At 47.1% G+C, this 14,000-nt stretch overlaps 2 protein-coding genes across 2 annotated transcripts in view; one reads left to right on the top strand and one right to left on the bottom strand.

The window, feature by feature from the left end:
* Window positions 1-1,694: 1,694 nt before the first annotated feature.
* Window positions 1,695-3,308, top strand: CYP8B1 (cytochrome P450 family 8 subfamily B member 1). The gene has a single exon (XM_066554372.1). The coding sequence runs from the start codon at window positions 1,779-1,781 to the stop codon at window positions 3,306-3,308; it is 1,530 nt and encodes a 509-aa protein (XP_066410469.1). The 5' UTR covers window positions 1,695-1,778.
* A 2,922-nt stretch (window positions 3,309-6,230) lies between these two features.
* The window catches only part of OBSCN (obscurin, cytoskeletal calmodulin and titin-interacting RhoGEF), a 177,510-nt gene continuing 169,740 nt past the window's right edge, over window positions 6,231-14,000 (bottom strand). The window contains exons 110-116 of the mRNA XM_066554246.1: window positions 12,570-12,740; window positions 11,077-11,197; window positions 9,618-9,857; window positions 8,277-8,500; window positions 7,766-7,841; window positions 6,775-6,924; window positions 6,231-6,408 (exon numbers count right to left, since the gene is read on the bottom strand). Coding sequence (XP_066410343.1) covers window positions 6,231-6,408; window positions 6,775-6,924; window positions 7,766-7,841; window positions 8,277-8,500; window positions 9,618-9,857; window positions 11,077-11,197; window positions 12,570-12,740 — 1,160 coding nt within the window. The remainder of the gene's footprint in view (window positions 6,409-6,774; window positions 6,925-7,765; window positions 7,842-8,276; window positions 8,501-9,617; window positions 9,858-11,076; window positions 11,198-12,569; window positions 12,741-14,000) is intronic.

The raw sequence follows: 14,000 nt of genomic DNA, 5'->3' as shown, positions 1-14,000 counted from the left end.
GGAAGGACTGGACACCTTTAAGCTGAGTTGTTCTCTGTCATGATGAGCTGTGCCTGCTGAGCAGGGAACTGTGGCTCTCCAAGGGGCAGAGCCTTGGTTAGAGATCAGTTTGAGCAGAACAAAGTCCAGACCAGTAACAATCAGTGAGAAAGAGATAAAAGGGGGCTCAGCAGAACAGTGGTGGAGGTACTTGCCTTCCAAGATCCGGTCTGACAAGGTAAAAAAGAACCATGGGTACCACCTGTAACACAAATAATGGCTTTGAAACACAACAGAGTGAGAGCATGGCCTGAACAGAAGACCACAGAGGGCTGATGGTCAATCCTTATTACCCAGTGCAGCTCTGAAGTTCAAGGTTCTGAGTTTGCTGACTTTTATTTAAAGGCATTATCCACCCCAAATGCTCCTGAACCTTAAATAGTCCCTTTTCATCCTGAAAATCTATTAAGTCTGGAAGTTGCCTAGAGTTGTACAAATAAAATGATTAATTTAAGAGAAAGCACTCATCACATTTATTTTATTACTACATAAGGTTACAGGACTGAGAAGGGCTTTAAGTTGATCACTGCTGTTATTTTTCTTCCCAGCATTGCTACAGTATTTTTCCAAAATGCTAAGGTTGGGAGCTTTCCTTAAAAAAACAAAGCCAGAATAAATATTTAGCTGATGCTATGATGTGGCCTTCACTCCTTGGGTCAGGTCACTGTAGGGAACATGGAAAGGGACAGAAGGGACAGCAGCTGGGAAGCTAAACAGATGAAGATTGTGATCCCAGACAGAGGAAGGCTCTTGGGACTGTGGAAGACTTCTGAGGAGATGCTCTAGGGAAGAGCAAAGGTGAGGAATAGAGGGGAGTTAATGTCACACTCCATCCTGCACGAGAAGAGGTCCAAGCACCAGGGGCTGGGACAGGCTGTGGTGGCAGTCTGGGTAGATCAGGGTGGCAGCACCCAGAGGAGCAGTGCCAGGTGGGATGCAGCATCCCTGACGTTGTCCCCAAACCCCATCTGGAGAGAGGTAACAGGGGAGTTTGAGAAGCAGAAGGGAAAGTGGGAAAAGCAGAAGTGCTGTGGTCCCTATGGGCACTGCTCCCTGCCAGGGGCTGGATGGAGCATCTGGAAACCCTGGACTCCTCTGGTGCCAAGCAAAAGCAGTGGCTCAAGCTCTCCTCACTCATGGGTCAGCTCAGCTGCTTTGCTTTGCACTCAGACAGAGCAGTAGCACTTGCACTGTTGATTGGCAAAGCACTCTTGGGACACCATGTGCTGTGGAGATCACCAAAATGTCAGAGACTTTTCCTTCTCTTGGCTTTTGAGACCAAATCAGCTCAGCTATGACCCCCTTCCCTACGTCCTGTGCTCATTTCCAGTAGCATTTCCAACATCCACTCTTGGTTTCACTTTTTCAGTGGGTGTCCATAGCCTGGTTTTAAAGGCAAAAATCACAGAGTGGGATTCTCTGAACATTTTCCTTACAAAATCTGGGCTCCATGCAGCCTATAGAAGGGAATTTGCCTCATGCCAAAACCCATCCCCCTAATACAGCGTGGATACTCCAACAGCATTCCAACATACCTTCCACCTTAAAAATCTCTGTTAATCCAGGGACAAGTTCACCTCGAGCAGAGCACTCTGCAGGGGCAAGGCAAACACTCACAGCCAATGAGGACAGAGGCTGTCAGCTCTGCATCTGCCTATCAGCTGCTGGGTGGGGATAAAATGCACATTCCTGCCCCAACCTGCCTCTAGTCCCAGCTCCCAGACGGGCACAGAGCTCTCATGGTGCTCTGGGTGGTTCTCCTCTGTACCTTGGTGTCATCACTGCTCGGTGGGCTCTATGTCCTGGGCGTGTTTCGGAGACAGAGACCCAATGAGCCACCCCTGGACAAAGGTACCATTCCCTGGCTGGGCCACCTGCTGGAATTCAGAAAGGACAGCTCAGAGTTTCTCAAAAGGATGCAGAGCAAACACGGGGATGTTTTCACGGTGCTGATCGGTGGCTATTACTTCACCTTTGTGATGGATCCCTTCTCCTTTGGCACCATTGTGAAGGAATCGCGATCCAAACTGGACTTTAGGACTAGTGCAACTCAGCTGGTCATGCAGGCTTTTGGCTACAAGCCCATCAAAGCCACTTATAGCATAGTTCATACATCAAGCCTAAAGCACCTGATGGGAGATGGCCTCACTGTCCTCACACAAGCCACCATGGAGGGCTTTCGGAAGCTGCTGCTTTTCAACCTGAGCTCAGGAGAGAAGAGAGTGTGGCAGGAGGAAAACCTCTTCCACTACTGCTACAACATCGTCTTCAGAGCTGGGTATCTGGCTCTGTATGGCAGTGAGCCACCCCAAGGGGCCGGGAGCCAGGAGAAAGCTGAAGAGCAGGATCGCCTCCACTCCAACCAGCTCTTCCAGGAGTTTCGTAAGTACGACCGCCTCTTCCCTCGCCTGGCCTATGCTCTGCTGCCTCCCAAGGACAAAAGAGAGGCTGAGAGGCTGAAGAGACACTTCTGGAACGTGCTGTCTGTGAAGAAGGTCTGGCAGAAGGACAATATCAGTGGCTGGATAAGCGATCAAGACAAACTTCTGGCAGAAAACGGTGTCCCCGAGTACATGCGGGAGCGTTTCTTGTTCATGCTCCTCTGGGCATCCCAAGGCAACACGGGCCCGACTGCCTTCTGGCTCCTCTTGTATCTGCTGAAGCACCCAGAGGCTCTGAAGGCTGTGAGAGGTGAGGTGGATAAAGTCTTGAAGGAGAGTGGGCAGGAAGTAAAGGCAGGGAGCCCCCCAGTTACTGTCACTAGGGACATGCTGAGCCAGACTCCTCTGCTGGACAGTGCTCTGGAGGAGACCCTGAGGCTGGTGGCAGCCCCAGTGCTGGTCAGAGCTGTCCTCGAGGACACCTCCCTGAGGACAAGCAGGGGGACAGAGTTCACCCTCCGCAGGGGGGACAGGGTGGCTCTGTTCCCACACATCTCCGTGCAGATGAACCCAGAAATCCACGAGGAGCCTCAGAAATTTAAGTACGACCGTTTTGTGAACCCAGACGGCACCAGGAGAGATTTCTACAGAAACGGGAAGAAGCTGAAATTCGTCAGCATGCCTTGGGGGGCAGGAGTTTCCACCTGTCCCGGGCGCTTCTTTGCTACTGCTGAAATGAAATTGTTTGTGTTCTTGATGCTGAGTCACTTTGACCTGGAGCTGGTCGATGAGGAGGAGGAGATCCCAGCCGTAGACATCAGCCGCTGGGGGTTCGGGACCATGCAGCCTGTGCGCGACGTTCGGTTCAGGCACCGGCCACGCTTCTGAGCTGGGCACTCCTGGGCTGGTGTTTGTTCTGGTGTCACTTGTGGAACAAATTGTCTGATCCCGTGGTTATCAGATCCCTGCAGTGCCAACACTGATATGATCTTGTTTGCTCGATGTTTGTCATGGCTTTTGTTGCTGCCTCCTCCTTGTGTGCTGCTGCTGCTGCTTGTTGTGTTGGTTATGGGATAGAAGAGGGTAACCTGCACAGAGAGACAAAATGTGCCCTGCCAGGCTAATCCCCGTCCTACCCCAGGGGCCATCAGCCCACTGAAAGCCAGGAGGATTGGCAGGTGGGAACTCAAATTCAGGGCTTCCAAGGAATAAGGGTTTTGTCCAGGTTCCTCCCAGGGCTGTCCCAGCAGAGCAGCAGTCCCAGCATGACTCTCATGGAGATGTCATCAGGAACAGCTCTCTGGATCACCACCTGGGATAAGTGGGATTGTGTCAAGGCAGGAGAGACATCCTATGCTGTGTAGGAAAAGAGCATTTTGGGACTGCACAGGACTTTATATAATAGAGTGTTTGGGGGAGGAACCGAAGGAGGATAAAGGAGGGATTTAGGTGATTAAGGCAGGAAAATTGAGATGTAAGGGGATGAAAAGGGCTGGTTGGGTGCAAATAGGTGACTGACTGGTTCCTAGACTTGTCTGGTCACATCCTGCACCTGATAATTTCTTTTCCTCATTAAGTATCATTGGCAGGATGGCATCAAGCTTGTGGTGAACCCCTGAGAGGTCAGAGAGCAGCAAATATCCTCTCCAGAGATGTAAAAATTTCCTTGGGGAAATTTTGTCTTGTTTATGGCTCCCTTCTTGTATCTGATGAGGCCTCCAAAGAGAGCAACCTCAATCCCTTATGGGCTACAGCCATTGTGATCTTATAGCCCTCAAATTTTTTTTTAATCTGCTGAATCAGTGCAGGATAAACCTTTGCTCTACAAGCTCTGCTTTGCTTTATCACCCTTCAACTTCATTAGAACTCCCACCACTTCCTTACAGGAGTTAAACCCAAGCCTCTCCTGTGTGGAGAAAAGTGAATTGATTTTAATGCTGACACTAACCTTGAACTTTGGAGATTATTTGTGGTCGAGGAATGAAACTCAAACATTTTCACATGTGTCCAAACATCAGATCCAGATTCTGCTTTGTCCTGCAAAGGGCAGGGTGATGTTGTAACTGCATGTTAAGGGCAAACTATCCCAGCCTGCCAGACTGGTAGGTAGCCCTGACCTCATGGTGGTGGTGGAAATTCAGGCAGAAACTATCAAGCAGTTGTGGCAGGACCAAGGAAAACAAAAATTACCTGTAAGGCTTGACTGCAACAGCTGATATTTCCATTAACAATTCCAGCACCTTTTCACTCCTTCCATGCTCCAGCTACAGCTCTCACCTATTTTTTTTTGTCATCCGTGGGTTCACTCCTCTGAAGCCCTTCTCACATTCTGGTCAATGCAAGCTCCAAACCATGCCCAGGAATTCCTTGGGGTAGCTGGGCAGATCAGAGCCATCATCACATCCTGCCCAGGTGATGTCCTCCTTCCAAAGCTCTAGGAAAAGGATTTTTCATGTGGATGTCCTGCATGGAAGTGGTTCCCAGATAGTAGACAGTGTTTACAGGTTGTCACAAAGAGCCCGGGTCAGAGCTGAGCAGTGAGGGATGTGTGCTGCACAAATGTGGACTGGGATTGGGGAAGGAATGTAAAAGTAATAACAATGAAAAATCTGGGTTTATTTGCTTGTCAGAATGGTTTATTTAACCAAACAGTGTTGAGTCTATAAAAGAGCTCAGACATGCTCAATCGCATGCAATTGTGAGAAGCAAAAAAGAAAATAATTCATATATGGAAGAGCATGAAAACTCCAAATGAGTTAATCTATAATTCTGTTTTTTATGTTTAGATAGGTTTTTCCCTGGCACTGACCTTTCCATCCCAAAGTGCACCAGCAAGAGCAAAGAACCAGCCTGTGCCAACAAAAACCTGACTGGATTTGTGAGAGAAGTTAAATTGGACAGGATCCAGAGTCCTGAAAGGTTTCTTGGGGGGCAGCCCTCATTGCAGTGTCTGTCTTGTGTAACTCTCCTCTCCTCCCAGAGAACTGAGCATGGCATCTGGCCCTAAGCCCTTGGGGTTCTCTCCTCTAGCACACTTCAGCATTCCAAATTTTACAATCTGCTGAGTTGGTGCCTGCTCTCCACAGCACAGGGAAAGCTCCTCTGCTCTCAGTCACAATTCCTGCTCTGCATGCTCAGCAAGGGAAGGAGTCATGGTGCTCCATCTTTCAGGTTTGGAACAATATGGCTTAAACTTGCTGGGAAAGAGCATCCCTGGATAAACAGCCTCACTTTTAATATTGACTGTAATGTATTAGGAACTGTTTTCCTGTTCTCCTTCCTCTAAACACAGCCAGACACAGCTCTGAGAAAGCCTCTTACTGCTGCTCATATGGGAAATTGAGGGATACATCAACACTGCAGAGAAACTCAAAGGAACACTGAAGTTATGAGTACAAAGCAATGACACAGCCAACACCATCCTTTGCAGAGGAAAGCAGGGTGTGAAGGTCAAAGAGGAACGTGACATTTCAGGATTTTTAAAAAGAATTAAAACACTCAGCCTAAGCCAGGGACACTGCTGCCACATCTCCAAGTGGATGTGTCCCTGCTCCCCAGGGAAGAGCAGCTCAGCTTCAAAGTGGCAAAGTCTCTTAGTGCTACAAAATCTGCACGTTACAAGGTCACTTTTTGGTGACCAGTGTCCCAGTTCCCCCCACGAGTCACACAGAAACAGCCCGTGGCAGGCAGGACACACGGACAAAACACGGTGGGGTGGGGCAGAGAGCAGCTTGGCAGGAGGGTTTGGTACCAAACACCCGGTGCAGGAGGGCACAGTGAGGTGATTCCCCATCTGGCACCACATCCACGTCACTGTGCAATCATGAGGCCATACTTGGAGCACAGCAGGCCTCTCTTCTTTTCCCGTTCCATGAGGAAGTTCCTCAGTTTGGCGGTGGGGAAGGTGACCAGTGCCTGCTGCCTGTTGTCCAGACCTGTCTCCTGGAGCCAGGGGCTCTGGAGGCACTCGGAGGCTGAGGGCCTTCCCCTAGGACAGACAGAGGTGAGGGGTCAGTCAGGGCTCTGTGCTGCATGGGGAGGCTGTCACGGACATATTTTATGAAAAATCCTTTTGAGAGGATTTTTTCTCCTGGGAAGCTGAGAGGCCTCAGAAACGAAATGTAAACAATGATTATCTGCTGCTGTGGAATGCAACAGATAATGCAATTTGATTGGTCTCATGTGGTTGTTTTTAATTAATGGCCAATCACAGAGTCCAGCTGTCTTGGACTCTCTGCAGAAAAAAATCCTAGCAAAGGATTTTTCAGAAAATATGTCCATGACAGGAGAATCCTTGCAAATAAAGAGAAGGGGCAACACCCAGGATGTGATGGAAGGACAGGCAGCCTCTTACCAAGGGTTTGCACACAGAGTGCTCTGCAGGAAGGACACTGCTCCCCCGGACAGGCCCGCGTAGCACCGTGCCAGCTTCAGCTTCCCCTTCCTGGCTGTTCTCAGGAACTCACAGGGTACATCCGAGCTGATGGGGTAGTTGGCACTCAACCTGCCCCAGGAGGAGAGAATTGAAATCATGAAGCTGCCTCCAGCTCCCAGCAGCTGACAAAATTGAGGATTGTTGTTGACTTTATTCGTGGTGTTGGAGCTTGTGCGGGGGCTATCTCGGGGGGCGATTCGGGCTCTTTAGTGGAAGGGTCAGGAAGTAGTTAAGTTCAAAATGCCAGCTTTGGGAGTTGGAGATGAGGGTTTGAATCCTTTCTTCCTGAGATAGGGTGGTGGGGTAACTCTAAGAAGGGGTTTAGTCTTCAATCTTTGGCTTACAAGACCAATGTTTTTATAAACTATTAGAGTTAATTAGAGTTTGAGTAGTTTATTTTCTAATGTGGAGCTGTTGGAGTGGGTCCAGGGGAGGCCACCAAGGTTAGCAGAGGGATTGGGCACCTCTCGTTTGGGGAAAAACTGAGAGAATTGGGATTGTTCATCCTGGAGAGGGCTTCAGAGAGACCTTAGAGCCCATTCCAGTGCCTAAAGGGGCTCCAGGAGAGCCTCCAAGATGGACTTTGGATAAGGGCTTGTAGTGGCAGGACAAGGATGAACAGTTTTAAATTAAAAGAAAAGAACTTTAAATTAGATATTGGGAAGAAGTTCTTCCCTGGGAGGGCATTGAGGCCCTGGCACAGGTTGCCCATCCATCCCCTCCATCCCCCAGCTTCCCATGGCATTGCCAAAGGAAGGGCACAGCTGAGATTAACTCTCTGAAACTGTGATTTTAAAGCCACTCACAGGGTAGGGAACAATCAACTGACTCACATGATGAAGGCTGTGATTTAAAATCTGAAACTGATTTTAAAGCCAGTAACAGCACAGAGAGCAATCAATGGACTCACATGATGAAGGCTGTGATTCCAATGGACCAAATATCAGTCTGGGGAAGGGCTCCTTGCTCTGTCAGCAGTTCTGGAGCTGGAAAAGAAAACTTGTGTGAGGCAAGCTCCTCTCCAACACACTGAGAGCAGCACAAAGGCCGTGGATATTTTATGCTTTGCTGCCTTCCCAAGATGGGAGAAGAGGCAGCTCCCAGGACAGGGAGCTGCTTGAGGAGCTTCCACATGGATGCTGATTGCAGTGAAACCATGAGAGCCTCTGGGCAGATGGCAGCAATGCTTTCTCCCTGGATAAATGGACACGTGGGTGCCAGCCAGACTGGCATTGCTGTGAGCTGACAGTGGGACAGCTGTCACCACTCACTGCTCCCACAAACTCACACTGTCACTGGAGAGCAGCACCTGGAAGGCTTTTCTAACTGGGACCACCTGCTGCCTTGACCAATGTTTGGGTCTTTCTGTTTATCACACATTGCAGATAAGCCCCAGGTCACTGTAACTGAGCTCTACTCACCCATGGTCTCCACATAGTCCGAGCATTTGTCCATGGTAATAAATTTGTCTGGTGTGTAGAACTGTGCATTCCCAAAATCCAGGAGTTTCAGCAGGTTGGGCTCGGTGATGATCATGTTCTCAGACCTGAGGTCCAGGTGCAGGATGTTGTTTGCATGGAGGTACTCAGTGGCACTGAGGATCTGCCACAGGTAATCTCGGACCTCCACCTCCGAGTATGATGTCCTGGTGAGAGAAAGGGGATAGAAAACACAGGTGTCCTGTCTGCATGCCCAGAAATTACTTTCAACACCCACTGTCACCCTCCCCTGGGTGTCTGATCCCATCAGACCCTTAAGAGTTAAGAAGAGTTAAGAAGTTTAGCAAATCAGCTCTGTGTGGAGAGGCTAGTCCATGCTGTGAGGCAGGTTTACAGATGCAACAACAGGATGTTGTAGAGCTGAAAGAGAGAAAGCCAATTTGATGCCCACAATTCCCTCTTTTTTTTACCACAGGATTTCAGCAGATCCATTTTGTGCCGCTGTGAGAAACAACGAATCTTCCTGACCCTCAGTAACCTCCATGTCATGGTGTTATGGTTAACAGGTGTTTGTGAAAGGAAACCCTTCATGTATCACATTATGGGAGATAGTGAAGCCTCAGGTTTTAGCTTTTCTATTTTTCAGATTGTGCTGCTTTAGTGTGTGGGTCTGGGCTTCACATCAGGGCATGCTGAGCTCTGTGCACAGAGCAGGGAGACAGAACAATTCCTGCTCCAGCTGGGCACCAAGGACAAATGATCCAAATCTCAGCCCAAGAGCACAAACACCGTGGGCTGGAGAGAGAAAAACAAGCAGGGTGGGACTGCAGGGGCTAAAGCTGGAATGGGACAATGAACTGCAAGATGCAAATGGAGCAGAACTGATCCCAGGCAGAGACCCCGGGAGCGCTGGTGCATTTTGGGGCCATTTTGGTTCATCTTGGGTGCAGCCCTGGCTGGGCTCTTGTGCTGCCCAAGGTGCATCCATGGAGGCCTTTTAATAAATCCCTGCTTTATTCTTTAGCTCTGTCCAGTCTCTGTTCTAGGGCAGCCTGCACAAGGCATCAGTAGAGTTTCATATCAACCACTGTAAACTGCTTTCAGCATCTCAGCTGGGTGGCCCTGAGTTGTCCCTCTCTAGGAAACTCAAGTAATTTTTTAATCTCACAAGAAGACGCAGAACAAACACTTTACGAATCCTGTGTGCAATAACAGCACAGTGGAGGAGATGGGGAGGGATGATCCACTTTGTCAGGAGGAAGCAACAGGTATCTTCCTCCCAACAGCAGCCCTGACTGGAAAGCTCTTCCCTCACGTTCTTACCGTAACGCCAAGGAGTGGAGCAGCTCTGGCCCCACACACATCTCCTGGATCAGCACCAAGTGCCTGGGGCTGACGTAGGCACCCTTCAGCTGGGCTATGTTGGTGTGGTGGAGCTTCCTCAGCACCTGGTACTCCAGCAGCACAGCCTGCTTGTCCTCTTGCCAGTAAGGGATGATTTTAGCAGCCAAAGTCTTGCCGCTCACCTTCTCCCGGCACTGCCGGACGATGCTGAATCGGCCCCTGGTGCAAAGGAACACAAAGGCACGTTAAGCTTCTCTCCTGTTCTTTAAAACCACCAGGATCCTGTGCTGTGCTTTTCATCTGTGCCTGGTGGAGAGTTACTGCATCTACTGTCACAGTTTGCACATCCTCCTGTGTCTTTAAACTGTACAGTCACTTTAAATTCCAGGAGTGAGAACTTAACTCCTCTGGAGAGAGAGGGAGTAAGAGAACTACCCCTGTTGGTAACAGAAATCAGTGTCTTTCTTCTAGGTAGAGAAAGTTGAATCCCAGCACCGTGTCTGCAAAGATTGGTGCAGCAAGGACAAGAAACTTTGTTAGCCCTGGGCTCATTTAATGATAAATTAATTGGCTGCCCCCTGCCCAGCACATCTGTTGTGACAGGACGGGGGGGGATGGTATTAAACTAAAAGAGGGTTGATTTAGACCAGATATGAGGAAAAAGTTATTTTTTACAGTAATGGTAGTAAAACAACCTGGCCTTAAGCACTTCCAGGGATGGAGCAGCCACAGCTTCTGGACAGCCTGTGCCAGGGCCTCCCCACCCTCACAGGTGTCACAGATATGTTTTCTGAAAAATCCTTTCCTTAGGATTTTTTCTCCTCAGAAGCTGAGAGGCCTCAGGAACAAAATGTAACCAATGGTTATCTGCTGCTGTGGAATGCAACAGGTGCATCTGGGATTGGGCTCATGTGGTTGTTTTTAATTAATGGCCAATCACAGTCCAGCTGTCCAGACTGTCTTGGTCAGTCACAAACCTTTGTTATCATTCTTTCTTTTTCTATTCTTAGCCAGCCTTCTGATGAAATCCTTTCTTCTATTCTTTTAGTATTGTTTTAATATAATATATATAATAAAATAATAAATCAAACCTTCTGAAACATGGAGTCAACATTCTCATCTCTTCCCTCATCCTAAGACCCCTGTGAACACCACCACACACGGGGAAGAATTTTTTTCCTAATATCTAATCTAAACCTACTCTCGTTCACTTTGAAGCCATCCCCTTGTCCTATCCTTAAATCCCCTTATGCAAAGTCCCTCTCCATCTTTTTTGTAGGCTCCCTTCAGGTAATGGAAGGTGCAGTTAGGTCACCCTGAAGTTTCTCTTCTCCAGGATGAACAACCCTGATTTTCTCAGCCTTCCTTTGTAGGAGAGCTGCTCCTTCATGTGCAGGATTTCCCTCTGGGTCATTGAGAACTCAGCTGGCTTCTCTACCTTTTGATCTCAGTTTGGAAGGCGTAGGTCTGATAGGTTGGGAAGGGCTCAGGAGGTGAGATCATTTCACTCTCTTCTTCAGGGGCAGCTGATGGGGACTCCTGTGTGGCAGCACAAGGCTCTGCGGGGAGAAAGGGACAGGCTTTACATGGGAAGACAGCTCTGTGTGGAAACCGGAGCCTCTCTGAGTCTTCCCTGCTATCTGTGAACAACAAGCAGAGCTTTCCTCAGGGGACTCTGTGTTCCAGCTGCTGCTGGAATATATACTGGAATATAGCACCCAATATAGCTATTGGAATGCAGCAGGTCCTGCTCTGGCCACCCCAAAATTCCCTGATATGGCCACTGCTGACAGAATGAGATGGATTCTATGTCGTGTGCTATGGTATCAAACCTCTTAGCCACTGATTCTTATTTTCTCACACAACAAATCCTCAGGATATGGTAAAAACTGTCAAGAAATTAGAAAATCTAATTAGAAATTAGAAGCAATTAGAAAAATTGTGGTTGGACATTTCAGAGCAGCAGCTGGAACTCGTTGCTCTGGTTCTGGTGTATGGTTGTGTCCAAGCACTCCCTGAAATACTAAAGCATCCCTTTAAAGCATCTGGTTGGGAAAGCTGAGATATTATAAGAAATCCTGAGAAAAAGGAAAGCAGAGGACTTGGGGTGACTTAAAAATATCTCTGTGAACTGATTTTTACAGAGCAATCCTCTCCACTGGGAGGAAATTCCAGCTAGAGCATCCTTCTGTTTCTTTACAGAAGGGATATTTCCTTTGCTATGAGGATATGTTTGCTGTGGGGCCACGGATCTCTTAATTTTAAAAACATGTGTGCAGTACAAAGTAGTCAAACAGGTGGCAAAAATAGTAAATCAAGATTTCTATACTTCAGAGACAAAATACAGCTGGAAAATTCACCACAGAAGGACTGTGATTCCCAATGGAAGACTCCAGAATAGACAAGTTAACTACTGAATTTAGGATTTAGTCTGTAATATAAGCAAGTCCAGAGTTTTCACCAGTGCAAGATCTGTATCAGTAGATAAATGCCTCCAGTAAAACATTTTTTGTACAAGACCCATTTCCTCATAATCTCAAATCAAAACTGTGTCTTCAACAGGTAATCTACAGCTCCCAGGTTGGTATTTTATTATTAAATTTAATATATATTATTTTAATAAATAATATATATTTATTTTATTTTAAATTTTATATTTTATCATATTAAATTTTATATAGTTACACATTGCTTATATTTACACAATGCTATCTTATTGAGGTTTTTAATATGTTTACACTTATTCTCCTTTGTCCAGAACTAGAAAATCATTAGAAAATAATTTAATTTTAGATGCAAAAGCCCTGAACAACCTGAACCAAGTGGAACTGGCCTTGATTCACTTGCTCTTGGCTTCTGGGTCAACACCTAAAAAGATGCAGCGGGTTTGATGCAGGAAAATCCCAAAGCTTTCTTGGTGTTTGGTCTTACCCATCTGATCCTTGCCAGTGATTGTCACTTTGGCAGAGGGGTTGCTGTAGGGGCCCATCCCTGCCTTGCTGCTGCAGGCTGTCCTGAAGCTGTAGATGAAGCCCTGGGGGAGATTTCTGGCATAGTAGCAGCAGTCAGTGATGTCAGAAGCAAGAGTTGTCCACTCCCCATCTGAACCAGGGGAAGAAAGAAAAGAAATCAGGACTCGTTTTAAGGTTGTCACAATGGCTTGGAGGTTTTTTGAGATTTGGGGTTTTGTTGTGGGTTGGTGTCATGGTTTTTTTTTTTTTTTGCTGTTTTTTTGTTGTTCCTTTTCTTTTTTCACCAGCTTTATTTATGTGCTGGGAATGTGGAGAAACCAACTTACCATGGCCAGCTTTGGGGCTGTACCTGTGTCATTCTTCTTTAAAATCAGCTAGTTTATACCTGATAATTCCAATTTGTGCCAATATTGTTCCAGAGGAATGGTGACATTTTCCTGTGTTTTTTTCTCATTATCTAATTCATGCTACCAAACTCTCCTGGAAATATACATCAAGAACTCCAAACAAAAGATAAATAATTTTTTTTTTTCTGTTGGCCTTGTTTTGGATCCAGCTGAGACCATGAGGTTCAGGATTCCTGGACAGAACCATCCACTAACACCATCCCAGCAAACCCAGTGTTTGAAACATGGGGGTTTTTACTCAGTTTTTATGAAACTCAGATGATTTCTCATGGAACTGGGATTCTAAGTGCATTCTGGACTCATTATTCATGGGACTAAATTAGGAAGGAGAAAATACCCAGCAAACATTTTATCAGCATTCCTCCCACATGATGCTGTGCTCAAGGCTGAATCCAACTCCCTGCAACTGTCTGAGATTAAACCCATCCTTCCATTCAAGTAAAATCTGGCAAAGAGCCTCAAACCATTGGACAAGCAGCAATTCCCCACCCAAACCCAAGGTATCAATGATTTTACAGGTAATGGTTGAATTGGGGGCTGTTTGTGCAAGAAAGAGCAGATAGAGCTTAGAAATAGAGAAAAATATATGCAGAAGCAGCATAGAAAAGCCTGTCTTCAAATAATGGATAAAACAAAGGATTTATTCCTGATTATCTTAATCCTCCTGTGTTCAGGAGAGCAGGATTTTGCAAGTTCCTGCCAAATACACAGAACACAGAGGAAAATTATAGATGCTGTTCCCCATTTCTCTTCCTAATTGGAAGAACTTGTGTTTGTATCCTCCCCAAAATCTCTCTTACAATTGTGTCAAAAGGAATAAGGACAAAGAAAGTGGTGTTGGAGGGAAGGTGACTCACACCAGCTCCAGAGGGAAGGGCAGAAAGCTGCTGCCCATGCTAATCCAGAAGGGAGAGTTGGTGTGCTTGTTTTTTTGTTTGGAGAATTAAGTGAAGGAACATGGAGCAGCTGAATCCAGGCAGTGT

This window comes from Molothrus aeneus, chromosome 1, assembly GCF_037042795.1.
Source record: "Molothrus aeneus isolate 106 chromosome 1, BPBGC_Maene_1.0, whole genome shotgun sequence".
Lineage (NCBI taxonomy): Eukaryota > Metazoa > Chordata > Aves > Passeriformes > Icteridae > Molothrus > Molothrus aeneus.
Note: the sequence above shows the minus strand (reverse complement) of the source record. Positions and strands in the feature narration are given on the sequence as shown.